Source organism: Schistocerca nitens, chromosome 4 (assembly GCF_023898315.1).
Source record: "Schistocerca nitens isolate TAMUIC-IGC-003100 chromosome 4, iqSchNite1.1, whole genome shotgun sequence".
Lineage (NCBI taxonomy): Eukaryota > Metazoa > Arthropoda > Insecta > Orthoptera > Acrididae > Schistocerca > Schistocerca nitens.
Window position 1 is genome coordinate 169,297,035 of NC_064617.1, and position 20,378 is coordinate 169,317,412.

Sequence of the window (20,378 nt, forward strand, 5' to 3'; positions counted from 1 at the left end):
ATATGTAGCGCAGGCTATTTAAAGTACCGGCAATGCGTACTAGAGGCGTGCGAGAGTAGTATCCAATACCGCCCCATACCATAATAGCCGGTGCAAGACCAGTGTGGCGGTGCATAATGCAGCTGTCCAGCATCCTCTCTCCACGGTGTCTCCACACTCGAATCCGACCATCGTGGTGATGCAGACAGAAGCGTGCCTCGTCAGTGAAGACAACGCCATTCCATTCTGCCGTCCACATCCGCCTGTCATCACACCATTGGCGACGGAGACGTCTGTGGTTCTGCGTCAATGGTAGACGAAGCAATGGACGTCTTGCGGGCAGACCACTCTGCTGTAAACGGCGTCGAATGGTACGCGCAGACACTGGACGATGCGTTACAGACGCAATGTGCTGTGCTATGGTTCGGGATGTCACTGAGCGATCCGTCACTGCCATGCGCACAATTTGCCTATCAGCACGTGCAGTGGTGCACCGAGGTGAATGCGATCGACCACGTCGGTCCGTCGTACCCTCCTGCATCCAACGGTCACATATCCGCATTACAGTTGTTTGGTTTCGTCCAACACGACTAGCGATTTCTCTGTATGATAATCCACAATCTCGGTAGGCCACTATCCTTCCTCTGTCGAACTCGGATACTTGATCAAACGATGTTCGCTGTTGTCTACGAGGCATAACTGATCGTCTTGTGAAACAACCACAAGGTAAACACACGTGCCGAACGTACACTCGTCGAAATCGCCAAGCCTTAAATGGCGCTATGAGGTGGCGCCACAGGCGCGCGTGGTGTGCGTCTGCGCTGAAATTCTAATCAGTTGCATATCTCATCGCTGCAAACTCATGGTGTAAATTTCACTTGATTCGGATGCTTCCTTCAGGGTGTTGTATTTACGGTGGCCAGCAGTGTATTTCATTCTGTAGTAATTTTTGTGAAGTTTTACTCAGAACTGATACAATATTTCATACGTGCTCAATACTGGAGGTGTCATGGTCGCTAAAATATCGGGTAGGTACAATTAAAGTGAAATTACTCATACACGTCCAGTTGAGCTGTAATTATCGTATAGCAGCGAAGCTAGGTATACATTCTACGTGTTAATGCGGAAACTATTTACGCTGGAGAAAATTAGTTCTAATTTTGGCCACCACGTGCATATCTGGCACTGCGAATGCAAGGTATACGTATACAAATGTTTCCATATGTAATGAAATACGAACGGGTCGCTGGCAGGAAAGTCAAAAAAAGAGAGAAAGGCATAATGTCGATGTTATTATTAACCGCCGCTCGCGCACTTTAATGTGAGGACCGGAGATGTAGACGAAATGCTATGCAGCGCCAGATTTGCACCTTGTGGCCAAAAATTGTAACTATATCTTTTCAGTCATTAATCAGTTCCGCTTTAACGCAATAGAATATCTACCAAGCTTCGCCGTGATACGGTAATTACAGTCCACACTGGACCTCTGTGAGTAGCTGCACGTTAATTACACTCATGCTCATAAATTAAGGATAATGCTGATACTTGGTGAAACAACGCTCTGGTGGCAGGTTTGCGGGCTTAAATCACCTTGGGGTATGACCTTCCGGTGCATTTGACCTGCGCTCGTCGCACGGTGGCGCTGACAGCAGTCCACATACGCAGAGATGTGTTGGTGGATGTCAGAGTACGGTGCAGCGAGTAAGCGTGCAGACGTTTCCAGACGTGCTAATCGTGACTGCGTGTTGAAAATGGCTCAGAGAACACACATTGATGACGTTATGAGGGGCAGAATACTAGGGCGACTGGAGGCTGGTCAAACACAGCAGGTCTTAGCATGGGTCCTACGTGTCACAAAGTGTGATGTCAAGATTATGGCAACGATTCCAGCAGACAGGAACCGTGTCCAGGCGCTGCAGTGTGGGACGTCCACAGTGTACAACACCACAAGAATACCGATATCTCACCATCAGTGAAGGCAGACGGGCACGGAGTACTGCACGTAGCCTTGCTCGAGACCTTAATGCAGTCACTGAAACAGTTGTCTCCAGACACACGGTCTACAGACGACTGAACATTGTTTATTCGCCCGGATACCTGCAAGGTGCATTCCACTGACCCCTGGTCACAGGAGAGCCCGTAAAGCCTGGTGTCAAGAACACAGTATATGGTCATTGGAACGGTGGTCCCAGGTTATGTTTACGGACGAGTCCAGGTGTAGTCTGAACAGTGATTATCGCCGGGTTTTCATCTGGCGTGAACCAGGAACGAGATACTAACTCCTTAATGTCCTCGAAAGGGACCTGTAAGGAGGTCGTGGTTCCATGGTGTGGGGTGGAATTATGATTGGTGCACGTACAACCCTGCATGTCTTTGACAGAGGAACTGTAACAGGTCAAGTGTACCGGGACGTCATTTTTCACCAGTATGTCCGCCATTTCAAGGGTGCAGTGGGTCCCACCTTCCTCTTAATGGATGATAACGCACCGCTCCACCGGGCTGCCATCGTGGAGGAGTACCTTGAAACAGAAGATATCAGGCGAACGGAGTGGCCTGCCTGTTCTCCGGACCTAAACCCCCATCGAACACGTTTGGCATGCTCTCGGTCGACGTATCGCTGCACGTCTTCAAACCACTACGACACTTCAGGAGCTACGACAGGCAATGTTGCAAGAATGGAAAGCTATACGCCAGTAGCTGCTCGACCACCTGATCCAGAGTATGACAACCCATTGTACAGCCTGTGTACTTGTGCATGGTGATCATATCCCATACTGATGTCGGGGTACATGCACAGGAAATAGTGGCGTTTTGCAGCACATGTGTTTCGGGACGGTTTTCTCAACTTATCACCAATACCGTGGACTTAGAGATCTGTGTCGTGTGTGTTCCCTATGTGCCTATGCTATTAGGTCCAGTTTGTGTAGTGCCATGTTGTGTGGCACCACATTATGCAATTTATGAGTGTGAGTGTAGAAGCACCCAACACCAACATCAAGGGAGGCCCGTGTGGGTCACTTCAGTCAGATGTACAACAGAATATTCATCGGAGAAAAACGTATATTACATACTTCAAGCAAAAGAGAGAAACGAAATACAAACCATCGTACATGAATTTCCTGTATAGAAGGACGTGTTTACAGTTAAATTTTCAATACCAACTAGGGTTTTATTGAAATATAAATTACTTCTCTTTATGGTTATGTGTTTAGCTAATTTTCTAGTTTATAATGAAGTCACATTCTGACGATATGAGTTTTATAGAGAACTCAGACGTCAGATTTTGATCCATTTCCCCCCCAAAAAAACTATGAGAGTAAGCTACTACTCAACCAAAAGTAACTAAAAATGCTTTCTGTACTACGTAATTGCTGGACGTGCCAAACATGTGGAGTATTCAGTCCCACTGTCGATACAAACGTCACTGACCATCGAGAGAAACAAAAGAGGCTCACTGTGTTACCGGAACCTATCTGTTGTTGTTTCGTCGCTTATTTCGTTATGAAAAATCGCTGCCTAGATGTCACTTAATCCTCTATATTTTATGCCCTCTTAGATTTCTAGAATGAAATAACCGTTAAAGAATCACAAATTACGCAGAGCAAGTTTAGGTCGGATTGTTTTCTGATACTGTAACTCGTCTGTAATGTACAAATTTCGTCGTCTCGGTAGAAGAACTGAATTCTTGGTATACAGCAGAAAACTAACGGTAGCAAAATGTAAACTCATTTACTGCATCCAACATGACGTTGCCACACTGCCCTGGAGCTCTCTGGCTACAAGTTTTGCTGCTTAGTGACTGACAATGGGCTCTCAGCACGCTATCCCGTTTTTACAAGCCGCAGCTCACGTATGGAGAGTAAGTATAGCGTTCGTTGATAACCTGTGCACATAATGTCGTCACTTTAAAATGGTAGTAGAAATTTTTTGACTCTTACTGAAAGTAACTGAACTTACTACACCACATGTCAAGCACATCTCAGGTCCCTAAACTGCTACCGTTGATACTGCCATCCTGTAAGCACTCAAGATTCATATTTTCATACCTGCTTCATACATTATGGAAAACGTAGTCAAAAAGTTACAGGCAATATGGCTGGTTGAATAACCAAACGAGTGACAACTGACACTCTTAGTGCCAAATTTCTCTCTTTACACGTGTACACTGACAAGGGAACCTCCCCATCGCACCTCCCTCAGATTTCGTTATAAGTTGGCACAGTGGATAGGCCTTGAAAAACTGAACACAGATTAATCGAGAAAACAGGAAGAAGTTGTGTGGAACTATGAAAAAATAAGCAAAATATACAAACTGAGTAGTCCATACGAAGATAGCCAACATCATGCGTAACCTGATAGCAGGAGCGCCGTGGTCCCGTGGTTAGCGTGAGCAGCTGCGGAACGAGAGGTCCTTGGTTCAAGTCTCCCTCGAGCGAAAATTTTTTCTTTATTTTCGCAAAGTTATGATCTGTCCATTCGTTCATTGACGTCTCTGTTCACTGTAATAAGTTTAGTGTCTGTGTTTTTCGACCGCACCGCAAAACCGTGCGATTAGTAGACGAAAGGACGTGACTCTTCAATGAGAACCGAAAACATTTGATCGCAAGGTCATAGGTCAACCGATTCCTCCACAGGAAAACACGTCTGATATATTCTATACGACACTGGTGACGGCATGTGCGTCACATGACAGGAATATGTTGTCGACCCACATAACTTGTACACTTGGTGAATGGGTAAAAACATTCTTCTACGTCGCCCGATTTAGGTTTTCTTGTGGTTGTGATAATTACTCCCAAAAAAAGTGATGAAAACATAAGAGTTTGTCACATAAACTGCAACAAATGAATCCAACAGTTTCCCAGTCGCTCACTTTTCCTTGTGCTCTGTCAAAACATATGTATTTAACGTTTTCAAATTTTTCCGTGTGTAGACCGTCAAATCCTGCATATGCCCAAGCAAATCTGAAAATGTCCTGGAATTTTGGAGAGCGAAGTTTACCATGTGTGAGTGCCTGAACTTTGATAATTGTCTGAAAATAAAAAATTAAACTTTTCGTTCGAAGGAAGACTTGAACCAAGGACCTCTCGTTCCGCAGCAGCTCACGCTAACCGCAGGACCACGGCGCTCCTGAGTTGAGTCTATCCCAGATGTTGCTTATCGTTCGCATGGATTACTCAGTTTGTATATTTTGCTTAATTTTTCAGAGTTCCACACAACTTCTTCCTGTTTTCTCGATTGATCTGTGTTCAGTTTTTCAAGGACTATCCACTGTGCCAACTTATAACTAAATCTGAGGGGGGTGCGATGGGGAGGTTTCCTTGTGAGGAGACAAAAGTCGTGGACTACCTCCTGGGGTAGTGCAGTAACTCGACGTGGCCAGGACCCAACAAGTTATTGGAAGTACCCTGCAGAAATACTGATCCCTGCTGCTTATATAGCCGTCTATGATTCCGAAAGTATTGCAGGTGCAGGATGTCGTGCACGAGCTGACCTCTCGATTACGTCCCTTAAACGTTCGATGAGATTCATGTCGGGCCGCCGGGGTGGCCAAATCATTCACTCGATGGTCTCCAAGTAAATGAACATAAACATTCCTGGTCAATGATCGGTTCAGATGGACCTGAGGACCCAATCCACACCACATAAACACAGCCCATACCATCATGGAGCCGCCATCAGCTTGTTCAGTGCCTTGTTGACAACTTGTGTCCATTACTTAGTCGGGTCTGCGCCACACTCAGCCCAACCATCACTCTGAAATCGGGACTCATCTGAGTAGGCCACGGTTTTCGAGCCGTTCAGGGTCCATAGTCACGAACCCAGGAGAAGCACTGCAGGCAAGGTCGTCCTGTTACGAAAGACACTAGCGCCAGTCGTGGGTCGCCACAGCCCAATAACGCCAAATTTCACCGCATTGTCCTAACAGATACGGTCGTCATACGCCCACATTGATTTCTGTGGTTATTTCACTTAGTGCTGCTTGTCTATTACCACTGACAACTCTGCGCCAACGCCGCTGCTCTCGGTCGTTAAGTGAAAGCCGTTGGGGGCACCGCATGGTCTGTGGTGATGGGTAATGCCTGAAATGTGGCACATTCACCAAACGGTTGACTCTCTGTATGGTGAAATATTGTCCCTAACGATTTCTTTATGGAATGTTCCATGCCTCTAGCCCCAACTATCATTCCGTGTTCAAAGTCTGTTAATTCCTGTGACCATAATAATACCGAGAACCTTTTCACATGAATCGCCTGAGTGCAAATGACCCTTTCATACCTTGTGTACGCGATGCTACCACTATTTGTGGACGTGCATATCACAATCCCATGACTATTGTAACCTCAGTGTATTTTGATCACTGGAGCACTGGAGCACACGAACCTGACTTTTTTTTTTTTTTCAACAATCTACTGACTGGTTTGATGCGGCCCGCCACGAATTCCTTTCCAGTGCTAACCTCTTCATCTCAGAGTAGCACTTGCAACCTACGTCCTCTATTATTTGCTTGACGTATTCCAATCTCTGTCTTCCTCTACAGTTTTTGCCCTCTACAGCTCCCTCTATTACCATGGAAGTCATTCCCTCATGTCTTAGCAGATGTCCTATCATCTTGTCCCTTCTCCTTATCAGTGTTTTCCACATATTCCTTTCCTCTCCGATTCTGCGTAGAACCTCCTCATTCCTTACCTTATCAGTCCACCTAATTTTCAACATTCGTCCATAGCACCACATCTCAAATGCTTCGATTATCTTCTGTTCCGGTTTTCCCACAGTCCATGTTTCACTACCATACAATGCTGTACTCCAGACGTACATCCTCAGAAATTTCTTCCCCAAATTAAGGCCGGTATTTGATATTAGTAGACTTCTGTTGGACAGAAATGCCTTTTTGCTATAGCGAGTCTGCTTTTGATGTCCTCCTTGCTCCGTCCGTCATTGGTTATTTTACTGCCCAGGTAGCAGAATTCCTTAACTTCATTGACTTCGTGACCATCAATCCTGATGTTAAGTTTCTCGCTGTTCTCATTTCTACTACTTCTCATTACCTTCGTCTTTCTCCGATTTACTCTCAAACCATACTGTGTACTCATTAGACTGTTCATTCCGTTCAGCAGATCATTTAATCCGCGAATCGTATCATTGATATCCTTTCACCTTGTATTTTAATTCCACTCCTGAACCTTTCTTTTATTTCCATCATTGCTCCCTCGATGTACAGATTGAAGAGTAGGGTCGAAAGGCTACAGCCTTGTCTTACACCCTTCTTAATACGAGCACTTCGTTCTTGATCGTCCACTCTTATTATTCCCTCTTGGTTGTTGTCCATATTGTATATGACCCGTCTCTCCCTATAGCTTACCCCTACTCTCGAACAGCTTGCACCATTTTATATTGTCGAACGCTTCTTCCAGGTCGACAAATCCTATGAAAGTGTCTTGATGTTTCTTTAGCCTTGCTTCCATTATTAGCCGTAACGTCAGAATTGCCTCTCTCGTCCCTTTACTTTTCCTAAAGCCAAACTGATCGTCACCTAGCGCACTCTCAATTTTCTTTTCCATTCTTCTGTATATTATTATTGTAAGCAGCTTCGATGCATGAGCTGTTAAGCTGATTGTGCGATAATTCTCGCACTTGTCAGCTCTTGCCGTCTTCTGAATTGTGTGGATGATGCTTTTCCGAATGTCAGATGGTATATCGCCAGACTCATATATTCTACACACCAACGTGAATAGTCGTTTTGTTGCCACTTCCCCCAATGATTTTAGAAATTCTGATGGAATGTTATCTATCCCTTCTGCCTTATTTGACCGTAAGTCCTCCAAAGCTCTTTTAAATTCCGATTCTAATACTGGATCCCCTATCTCTTCTAAATCGACCTCTGTTTCTTCTTTTATCACATCAGACAAATCTTCACCCTCATAGAGGTTTTCAATGTATTCTTTACACCTATCTGCTCTTTCCTCTGCATTTACCGGTGGAATTTCCGTTGCACTCTTAATGTTACCACCGTTGCTTTTAATGTCACCAAAGGTCGTTTTGACTTTCCTGTATGCTGAGTCTGTCCTTCAGACAATCATATCTTTTTCGATGTCTTCACATTTTTCCTGCAGCCATTTCGTCTTAGCTTCCCAGCACTTCCTATTTATTTCATTCCTCAGCGACTTGTATTTCTGTATTCCTGATTTTCCCGGAACATGTTTGTACTTCCTCCTTTCATCAATCAACTGAAGTATTTCTTCTGTTACCCATGGTTTCTTCGCAGCTACCTTCTTTGTACCTATGTTTTCCTTCCCAACTTCTGTGATGGCCCTTTTTAGAGATGTCCATTCCTCTTCCACTGTACTGCCAACTGCGCTATTCCTTATTGTTGTATCTATAGAGTTGGAGAACTTCAAACGTATCTCGTCATTCCTTAGTACTTCCGTATCCCACTTCTTTGCGTATTGATTCTTCCTGACTAATGTCTTTAACTTCAGCCTACTCTTCATCACAACTATATTGCGATCTGAGTCTATATCTGCTCCTGGGTACGCCTTACAATCCAGTATCTGATTTCGGAATCTCTGTCTGACCATGATGTAATCTAATTGAAATCTTCCCGTATCTCCCGGCCTTTCCCAAGTATACCTCCTCCTCTTGTGATTCTTGAACAGGGTATTCGCTATTACTAGCTGAAACTTGTTACAGAACTCTATTAGTCTTTCTCCTCTTTCATTCCTTGTCCCAAGCCCATATTCTCCTGTAACCTTTTCTTCTACTCCTTCCCCTACAACTGCATTCCAGTCGCCCATGACTATTAGATTTTCGTTCCCCTTTACATACTGCATTACCCTTTCAATATCCTCATACACTTTCTCTATCTGTTCATCTTCAGCTTGCGACGTCACCATGTATACCTGAACTATCGTTGTCGGTGTTGGTCTGCTGTCGATTCTGATTAGAACAACCCGGTCACTGAACTGTTCACAGTAACACACCCTCTGCCCTACCTTCCTATTCATAACGAATCCTACACCTGTTATACCATTTTCTGCTGCTGTTGATATTACCCGATACTCATCTGACCAGATATCCTTGTCTTCCTTCCACTTCACTTCACTGACCCCTACTATATCTAGATTGAGCCTTTGCATTTCCCTTTTCAGATTTTCTAGTTTCCCTACCACGTTCAAGCTTCTGACATTCCACGCCCCGACTCGTAGAACGTTATCCTTTCGTTGATTATTCTATCTTTTTCTCATGGTAACCTCCCCCTTGGCAGTTCCCTCCCGGAGATCCGAATGGGGGACTATTCCGGAATCTTTTGCCAATGGAGAGATCATCATGACAATTACAGGCCACATGTCCTGTGGATACACGTTACGTGTCTGTAATGCAGTGGTTTCCATTGCCTTCTGCATCCTCATGTCGTTGATCATTGCTGATTCTTCCGCCTTTAGGGGCAATTTCCCACCCCTAGGACAAGAGAGTAGCCTGAACCTCTATCCACTCCTCCGCCCTCTTTGACAAGGCCGTTGGCAGAATGAGGCTGACTTCTTATGCCGGAAGTCTTCGGCCGCCAATGCTGATTATTTATCAAAATTTAGGCAGTGGCGGGGATCGAACCCAGGACCGAAGACGTTTTGATTAAATGAAGTACCGGTACGTGATATATCTGCTTTACTTTCATACGCGAGGTGTTTAATTGCATATATTTTACTTACTGTTCTTTTTCGTTGTTGGCACTAGCCTGAATGTCATGTGGAGGTGGTGCATTAAGTGTGTGTGTTTACGCGCAGCGTGCGGACGGACCTGACGCCAGCGGGCGCCCACAGCTCTCTGCTGGTGGCACGGGTCAGCAGCGGAGACGCCGGGAACTACACGTGCGCCGTCTCGCCATCAGAGTTCGCCACTGTCACCGTGCATGTGCTCGATGGTGAGTGCGTCCACAGTGACTTCTGTATTAGAAATATTTTAGGTAGATGAAGCTTTATAAATATGACGTATTTTAGAGTAGTCGTGTTGGAAAGTACGCTGACAGGGAATAATTATAATTTGCCGACAGTTGCGACCAATAAGAGCAAAATTGGTCATGTGCATATTTGAACTTAATATAGGTAAAATTTGCTTCATTGTTGTTGTTGTTGTTGTTGTTGTGGTCTTCAGTCCTGAGACTGGTTTGATGCAGCTCTCCATGCTTTTTTTACTTGCTTCATTGATACATTCCAGTTTCTAACTTTCATTTGACTAATGAATATGTATGCTAATAGTTACAATATCTGAAATACTGATTGTTGCATGGGCAACAACATCAGCTTCTTTTTTATTTAAAAAATCTTGTTGTTTACAGTGATATCAATAAATAATGGTGAATGCCTCAATGATTTAAATTCTTTTGATTTTTTAATCTCACAAATTCCTTACAATATAAACTGTATAATGGTGTTTAATAAAATTTAACACTCAAAACGCTTTGTGCCCACAACTTGAAAATATTGTAATCTAGGTATGTACTTCACATTTTAAAATTCAGAAAATATGTTTATTGTTTTTAATGATTTCTTCTACCACATCCCATCACTGTTTTAAATTTTTCAGTAAATGTTAACCCAAAACTTTAAGTCTTTGAGTTGGATGTAACATTCAACAGCAGATGTCATATTCATATGTTCAGGCTCAGAAACCTTCTTATGCATCAGTATGTCTTTAAAAGTATGATGTGAATAAAAGTTAACGACAGTTAACGAAACTTTTATTTTTTTCTTTAATTTTTTGTGGCAGTCATAAAGTATCACATCTTTGGTAGTACAAGTTATGAACAATGTGCTTAAGAATGAGCTAAATGATATTTTCAGATTGTTGAGCCTACCTACATATCAACACCTTTTTGAAAAGTATGTTATTAACAATATTTAACAACGACTAACGAAAACTGTTTTCCTTAATTTTTTTGATTGCTATAAGGTACTCCCCCACCCCCATCCGTTGGTAATACACGTTATAGAAAATGCGTTGGTACTGTTTTGGTTAATAATAAACCTTAAATGCTGCATTAATTATTCGAAAATAATTCTAAAATGTTATTTTTTGTGTTATTTATCGCCAAATCTCCCTTGATGTGGTTTGTACTACACTTTCAGCTTAGTGTCTCATAGATCCCAAATGTGGCCCTGCAGATAAGAACCTAGCACATATGGTTCTTCGTTACATTAATAAAGATGTTCCATCTCGGTTTAAGTTTGTTCCATTTCAATATAATTGCTTTCTGTTCACATCTGAATTTCTTACTGTCTATGGTATATACAAGAACTTCATTAACAATCACATTTGTTGCTTCTTATTTCAACTGAAACATACAATTAGAGTGAAGTTAATTAAATTCAGTACTAAAGCATCATTATACATTGATAACTCTGAACATCATACATAAATTACAATAGTCTTTTTGGAACAGACACTGGTAGGAGCTAAATGAATCCTTTAGTCATTCTAATGTTATCAACTGGCAAGATCATCTTCAGGCCAAAAGTTATCACCTTAGTATGTACTAGTATGTATGTATACAGTCCCTCATGATTTTCATAATAACCATTTTTTTCTCATGTATAGAATGTGTAAAGTCTATCTTTGAAACGTCAGATATGAATCAAGTTACAGGCTGTATATAATTCATGGATGTCATAAAACAAATGCATTTGAAAAGTCACAAATTATCTACCCAAATCCCTTATGAAAAACCATGATTATCTAATAAAAATTTTTAAATACTCTGCATAATAAAAAATTAGTCGACATTGATTGAGCAACATAACTGTATGATTAATTATTGTAAAATAGTAACTTTTAAATTTTCATACAGTTTACAAATTAAAAGTACTGGGAGAGATAAAAAGACGAGCGTTCTACCGTTTGCAATGTTATCATACACTTTATTTTCAGATTATGTCGACAGTGCTTGCATTTTCCTCCTTGACCATACTTGTTACACAGGCTCATATGTATCAAGCAAATTTGACAGCTTCACTCCCGTTCACCAGATCTTTGCCTGATGCCAAGACACAAAAACGTAAATAGCAGTGGCGGATGTAGTATTCGATGTGAGCCCACTAAAAGTTTATTGTACGGACACACTGTAATATATAAAACATCTCATTCAATACTCTGGAATTGCTAAGCATACATATATAAAAAGAGTAACTAGAGTAACTGAAGTTTCAAATCATGTAAACTACTGATGAATATTACTCGTGAAAAACTGTGCAAACTAAAGGCAAATATATCATCTGACGTACGCACAACCTTATGGAGTAATACACTTCATTTTTCAAGATGTTAAAGAGATTCGGCTTTGTTTATTCTTCGCATCAGAACGTTTGTCAGTGAAGTAGAGCCTGCCTTGTATTACATTTCATGCACTGCATTTAAGTAGTCGAATGTCTCATGTGCACAAAACTTGGATACTTGGAACAACTTGAGAATAAAGAACAGAATACCGACGGTTTTCTTTAACTTCAGAGCATTTTTGAAACGCATTGATCTCCAATTCTGAAATTCATTCACTGGAAATGGTACGACTTGGAACAAAATCTTGTCAGTCTCAAAGGCATCTATAGCCTTCCAAAGACCTGTGTCCTCCTTTTACAATGGAAGATGTACACCGGCTGTATTCATCCTCTTTCGATGCGCTACTAATTTCTTATTTTGATACTATAGTTTTGCTCTGTGTTTTGACAACTTTTATCGACATTATCATTCTGAACTGGTTTTTTTCGTGATTTCCGCCTACGAGACCTTCAAAACAACTTTTTCGTGGAGATTTACATCCAAATCTATCAATTCACCTTATAGTTCCCATTTTTTTACTTTTATATATGCTTCATAAGTAAAAAGAAACGAAATACATATTCCAAAAACAAATAACTCTTGATTTACCTGCAAAGAGGGACCAATCTCTAAGAGTTTTTCCTTACTGTGTTTGACGGTGAGTACTTTGTAAATCAATGTCATTTCCTCCTCCTCCTCCCCCCCCCCCTCCTCACCACCCCTTTCCTGTTTCCGTTGAGAATTGTCCACATTAAGAACGATTGCTGATAAGCGTCTGTGTGATCTCTCTCTGATTTTACCTTCACGGTTTTTTCATGAGGTACACGTAGGGAGAAGCTATTTATTCATTATATCTTCTAAGAAACATAGGCCTACGCTACCAGTAAAGCACATAGTGAAGCTCAGCGCTTTTCTTATAGCGCCTGCCACTGACATTGACTGAACATATTCTTGACAGATTTGTGTTCATTAAATAAACCTGTAAAGAGATTCATTCTTGTTGGTATCTTCTCTATTTCCTCCATCAAACCTACAATACTGTCTAGGAGTATTGTAGGATTGGCCAAAAAAGAGGTTAGTAAAACACCTTTGTTGGTCGACTAAACTTCCTGAAGATTCATCCTGTGTACCTGAGATTGGTATCTGCCTTATCTGCGGATAAAAACACTGTGTAATCATATTCCTAGATATTTAATGGACTACTTCCATGATTGCTCTGCAATCGTGTAATGATTCAATAATTGGTCTCCCTTCCTACTTACCCGCAGCTTGTTAAACTTCTTTCTGGTGATCTATCTTTTCTGCTACGTTTCCCATTTCCTTTGTAGCTGAACATTATTTTTAGGTATCTGTTATAGACGATTCTTTAATGTCATTAAACCATTTTATCTAACGTGTTTCAGTTTTTCGTATTACACTCTTTACAATGTAAGCTGAGTCTTATATTTCCACTTGCGATGCGATTAGCTCTCATTCATCACAAATGTGACTGGAAGTCTTGTAAGAGGTATGCGATCATCAAAATCATAAAACTATAACGAATTTATAAAAGCTAGATAATTGCAGAGGAATGAGTACTAGATGTTTCTAGACCAGTTGATTTCATTCCTCATTACGCTTTTCGCGCTCTGCCCATCTTCAGATGGCCTGGGAGAAACACAGACACAAATACAAAGTTACATGGTGTACATAATTCACAGGTGACCTAAATAATCAATTAAGTTGCAACATATCTGAAGAAGAATCATATTTGATAGAGAAAACATACCATTCATTCTGAACACATACCATTTTAAATAAGAGTTAAATATAAAATTGTCAAGTTAAGTCAAAAATCGTCCGGAAAACTATGTAGTTAAAACAAAACTATGGCAGTAACTACAGACGAAGATCTAAAACGGACAAAACTTACAGTGTAGTGATAGAAACGTCCTGCTAGGAAAACAATATAACAAAAGATGGCGTGAGGCTGCTTTACTACATCATTACGGCGTTATCACCAGTTAAATATTTGTCATTAACAAATTTAATGTTAAAATGACATATGAATAAATATATTTATTTATAAATTTTAAGAGCTTCTTTTGCCAACCTGTTAGGAAAAAAAAGACATCTACGAGGACTTTATTATTTTTTACACACACAGCTTAATTTGTTTTAATAAAATAGGTAATTGGAAAAACTACACATAATTTTATTGATAGAAAATGATAGGACGAGTATTTCTCTGTAATGATAATTTATAACAAACCCATAAGAATAAGATAGTAAAATACATAATCGAGGGAGATAAAACTCAGCTTATTTACCTATTTATCTTTTATTCATAAGTAGTTCGTCAAACATACTAAAAAAACACTTCAGACATCTAGAGGTTTGCTCATTAATTACAAGATTTGGAGCTAGCCGACTGTTGTTATAGATTTCATGTTTCTTGAGAATATCTAAAATATTGACTTGTGTTTCAGAGTGTAATAAGAAAACGCAATTGTCTATTGTGGTTAGCTGATGGCTTTCGTCTTTCAAATAACAACACATCGCACTATTGTTTTCTGAACCTTATCTTACTCCCTCAGTTTGGCCAATGAAGAATTTATCGAAAGATCCACATTTCATTTTATAGACACCTACGTTACAAGATTTATCCTATTGCACATCTACACTTTAAAATAATAAATTCCCAGTTTTTTTAAGTGTCTTGAATCCTAAATCTTTTAAAGACATCGGCTATTTTTTTCTGAAAGAGGGCCAATGGACGATAGTGAAATGTGTTTGACCGCTACTTTATTTTCATCTGCGTCTCTTTCTACTTCTCCCAGTTCCTGATTGCTGTTTCTACAAAACTATTTGCTAGCCCGACTTGAATAATTGTATTAATTTATCGTTTGCTATTTTGTCTTTTGCTATTTTGTTTAGCGCCAGAGTTCTCCTGACGATTTTAGTCTTACTTGTCAAAGTTAGATTCAACACTTATTTACAATGCTATGTCTCGCCTCTCAAAAATGATTCTTGTACAGATATGTTGCAATTACATTGCTTGCTTTAGACAGCTGTCTTTTATGTACACCATGTAACTGTATATTTGTTACTGCATTTTTGTCTATATCTACATGGATACTCTGCAGATTACATTTAAGTGCCAGGAAGAGGGCTCATCGAACCAAAACAATTCTCTATTATTCCAATCTCGTATAACGGAAAGAACGAACACCTATATCTTTGCGTACGAGCTTTTATTTCCCTTATTTTATTATGGTTATCGTTTTTTCCTACGTAGGTCGGTGTCAAAAAAATATTTTCACATTCGGAGGAGAAAGTTGGTGATTGGAGTTTAGTGAGAAGAATCCGCCTCAACGAAAAACGTCTTTGTTTTAATGATATTCACCTCAAATCCTGTATCATTTCAGTGACACTCTCTCCCATATTTCGCGCTAATACATAACGTGATGTCCTTCTTCGAACTTTTTCTATGTATTCCGTTAGTCCTATCTAGGAGGATCCCACATTGTGCAGCAGTATTCTAAGAAAGAACGGACAAGCGTAGTGTAGGTTGTCTCCCACATTGTGCAGCAGTATTCTAAGAAAGAACGGACAAGCGTAGTGTAGGTTGTCTCTGTTACATTTTCTAAGTATCCTGTCAATAACACGCAGTCTTTGGTTAGCCTTCCCCACAACATTTCCCATGTGTTCCTTCAAATTTAAGTTGTTCGTAATTGTAATTTCTAAGTGTTTAGTTGAATTTATAGCCTTTAGATTTGACTGATATATCGTGTAACAAAAGTTTAATGCATTCCTTTTAGCACTCATTTGGATGACCTAACAGTTTTCATTATTTAGGGTCAACCTGCCAATTTTCGCACCATTCAGATATATTTTCTAAATCCTTTTGCAATTTTTTTTTGTTTCTGATGACGTTATTAGTCGATAAACGACAGCGTCATCTGCAAACAACCTAAGACAGCTACTCAGATTGTCTGCCAAATCGTTGGGTTGGGTTGTTTGGGGAAGGAGACCAGACAGCGAGGTCATCGGTCTCATCGGATTAGGGAAGGATGGGGAAGGAAGTCGGCCGCGCCCTTTCAAAGGAACCATCCCGGCATTTGCCTGGAGCAATTTAGGGAAATCACGGAAAACCTAAATCAGGATGGCCGGACGCGGGATTGAACCGTCGTCCTCCCGAATGCGAGTCCAGTGTCTAACCACTGCTCCACCTCGCTCGGTCGCCAAATCGTTTATACAAATAAGGAACAAGGGCTACAACACTACCTTGGGGAACGCCAGAAATTATTTCTGTTTTACTCGATGATTTTCTGTCAGTTACTACGAACTGTCACCTCTCTGATAAGAAATTACGAATACACCCACGTAACTGAGACGATAAGCACGCAATTTCACTACAAGCCGCTTGTGTGGTACAGTATCAAAAGCCATCCGGAAATCCATAAATACGGAATCGATTTGAGATTCCTTGTCAGTAGCACTCAGCATTTCATGTGTGTGACAAGCTTATCAGGTCCTCTGAAGATGGATAGAGCACGAAACACGCAGTGAGGAACAGAACAAACGGGTCTAAAAAAACATCTGGTACCCGTTTATCCTCTGTCAACCAGCTGCTTTAAATTTCTTCTTGTTTAATCTCTACACCACGAAGATCACGTGCTACAGACGCGAAATGTAACCGACAGGAAGAAGATGCTGTGATATTCAAATGATTAGCTTTCCAGAGCATTCACACAAGGTTGGCGCCGGTGGTGACACCTACAACGTGCTGACATGAGGAAATACTTCATTTCTGCTTCCTGAGTTCTTCATTGTTTCTTTTCCTGGCAAGGCAGAAACACTGTGCTGCATAAGGGATTGTGCGGAGTGCCACGATTTTACAAAATGACACCCTGTATAAACTCCACATACTACAAAAGAATCATGTGGTGTTTACACGCTAGATTTGAAATGTGGCTATGAGCAATGGTGACGTCTGGTCCAAGCTTGAAGTTTTGTCTTACTGCAGGATTGACTGCTTCAGAGTCGGATAACATCACAGTAAATACTACTAGCGAGTACGAAATAATTGAAAAAATTGAAACGTTATAGTTGTGAGACCTGATTTTCTTCCAGCGTATACGATATTCAATTATCTTACGGGAAGGCAGCCGGGTAACGCCATTGACAATCGCTAATATATCGATAGGTGACCATCCTATCATTTTGAAGGCAAAACTGCACCCTGTGAGCTCTGTACAGCAATTCCCGTACGATAAAACGCTCACACACTCACTGTAGACGCTAGGGTCACCACAAACAACAAACGACCGCGCCGTAAGTTATCGATAGCGAAAATTACTGACAACTGGTGAGGTTGCTTTAAATATGTTCCTTTGTTTTTTAACAAATAAGACAGCAGGATTCCACGCAGAATGTAAGGAAATACCTCAATCTTTCTTTCAAAGGTTACTTGATACTATAATTATAGCTGCTTCCTTAACAGCACTATCTCAATAGCTGGAATGCATTTCGGAATTTCTTGTTGTTATGTTCCATAGAACTACCGGTGCTAAGACAATGTCCCCCAGCAGCCGATTTGCTCGGCTATTGTAAGTAAATACACTACTGGCCATTAAAATTTCTACACCAAGAAGAAATGCAGATGATAAACGGGTATTCATTGGACAAATATATTATACTATAACTGACATGTGATTACATTTTCACGCAATTTGGGTACATAAATCCTGAGAAATCAGTACCCAGAACAACCACCTCTGGCCATAATAATGGCCTTGATACGCCTGGGCATTGAGTCAAACAGAGCTTGGATGGCGTGTACAGGTACAGCTGACCATGCAGCTTGAACACGATACCACAGTTCATCAAGAGTAGTGACTGGCGTATTGTGACGCGCCAGTTGCTCGGCCACCATTGACCAGACGTTTTCAATTCGTGAGAGATCTGGAGAATGTGCTGGCCAGGGCAGCAGTCTAACATTTTCTGTATCCAGAAAGACTCGTAAAGGACCTGCAACATGCGGTCCTGCATTATCCTGCTGAAATGTAGGGTTTCGCAGGGATTGAATGAAGAGTAGAGCCACGGGTCGTAACATATCGGAAATGTAACGTCCACTATTCAAAGTGGCGCCATTGCGAACAAGAGGTGACCGAGACGTGTAACCAATGGCACCCCATACCATCACGCCGGGTGATACGCCAGTATGGCGATGACGAATACAGTCTTCCAATGTGCGTTCACCGCGATGTCGCCAAATACGAATGCGACCATCATGATGCTGTAAACGTCGACGAACTGTTCGTGCAGATGGTTGTCTTGCAAACTCAGGGATCGAGACGTCGCCACACGATCTGTTACAGCCATGCGGATAAGATACCTGTCATCTCGACTACTAGTGATACGAGGCCGTTGGGATCCAGCACGGAATTCCGTATTACCCTCCTGAACCCACTGATTCCATATTCCGCTAACAGTCATTGGATCTCGACCACCGCGAGCAGCAACGTCACGATACGATAGTCCGCAATCGTGATAGGCTACAATCCGACCTCTATCAAAGTCGGAAACGTGATGGTAAGCATTTCTCCTCCTTACACGAGGCATCTAAACAACGTTTCACCAGGCAACGCCGGTCAACGTCTGTTTGTGTATGAGAAATCGGTTGGAAACTTTCCTCATGTCAGCACGTTGTCGGTGTCGCCACCGGCGCCAACCTTGTGTGAATGCTCTGGAAAGCTAATCATTTGAATATCACAGCATCTTCTTCCTGTCGGTTACATTTCGCGTCTGTAGCACGTGATCTTCGTGGTGTAGTAATTTTAATGGCCAGTGGACGCTTAAACTCAGTACAGCAGTCTTCCATGGTTCTGATAGTCTTACCAATATATGATTCGCCGCAACTGCAAGGAATGCGATAGGTACTAGACATCCACCTTAGCCAAATTAAGGTCATCCTTAAAAGAACCTAAAACTGTCCTAATCTTAGATGGAGATCGGAAAACACATTTCAGATCATATTTGCGCAAAACATGACCAGTGTTGTTGTAATGCTCCCTGCGTAAAGCAGAAAGGTCGAAGACCTTAGTGCCAGTTCGGTATTATCATCACTCACTCAATGCGCTGTTGGTCACCTGTCGAAATATTGACGGTCGTCGACGATGTGACCCGGTTGCATTCCCTTACATTATTTGAACACTGTAGTTGTAGACTGTTTCTTTCCAGAAGACGTTGTCAGCCACCGAAATCCTGTCCGAAAATTTACTGAGCGAAAGCACTGAAGTTATATCTTGCAGCTGTACTGCCCTCCAATGTCACAGCCCTGGCTTCCACAGCAGCTACCGTTGGCTTTATCTGGTCTTCTTCTCCACAGGAGAGCGGCCAGCGGAGCTTCACCTGGGTCACAGCCAGCGAGTCTCCACTGGTGGTGGTCTGCTGCTACTGCTGGCTTTGGTCCTGGGCATCTGCAGCTAAGGACCGGCCGCTCCAGTCGCAGCCGAAGAAGGCGGCGTTCTCGATAAATATACCACGCCACGCAACTACTGCTGCAGGCCTCGATTGTGTCATGATACTGTGGACGGCGCTCAGTTGTTTATAGGCGTGGGTTGCAGGGAAGGTGGCTGCTACTGGACCAGAGTACACAGTGCAGCTGTCGTCCAGATTCGATTCCAAATCTGAAACGTGCTGCTGTCACTGGGATCATAAGTCATCAGTGAAGAAAGTCGGGAATGGTCTGCTTGGCTACAGCAGTCTGGGGAATGAACGGTGTTTACTGCACTGGAAGGAAACCGTCAAATCCTTTGGTACGTCTGCTACATGGTTGCTACGTTAATTCATGAAGAAGAGTACACGTTATTCAGTTGAAGGCAGTGCGGTGCCTAAAAAGTGTTCATTTCAATAATTGAGTCTTGAAATATGATCTACGATGTATAATGTTTATTAATAAACGTGATATTTTGTATAACATTCATAAATTACCTCTAAATTTCAGTTTGTCACTGCCATGCTGATTCTTGCTTCAAGAAATAATTTCCGGTTCATCTGGTCTCTATTCATCTTTTCTAAATACCAATGAAATAAAACGAGTAACTGTC

The 20,378-nt window shown here is 41.6% G+C and overlaps 1 protein-coding gene across 1 annotated transcript in view; it reads left to right on the plus strand.

The window, feature by feature from the left end:
* LOC126252963 (uncharacterized) overlaps window positions 1-20,116 on the plus strand; it is a 529,370-nt gene extending 509,254 nt beyond the window's left edge. The window contains exons 6-7 of the mRNA XM_049953977.1: window positions 9,762-9,898; window positions 19,658-20,116. Coding sequence (XP_049809934.1) covers window positions 9,762-9,898; window positions 19,658-19,758 — 238 coding nt within the window. The 3' untranslated portion in view covers window positions 19,759-20,116. The remainder of the gene's footprint in view (window positions 1-9,761; window positions 9,899-19,657) is intronic.
* Window positions 20,117-20,378: the final 262 nt, after the last annotated feature.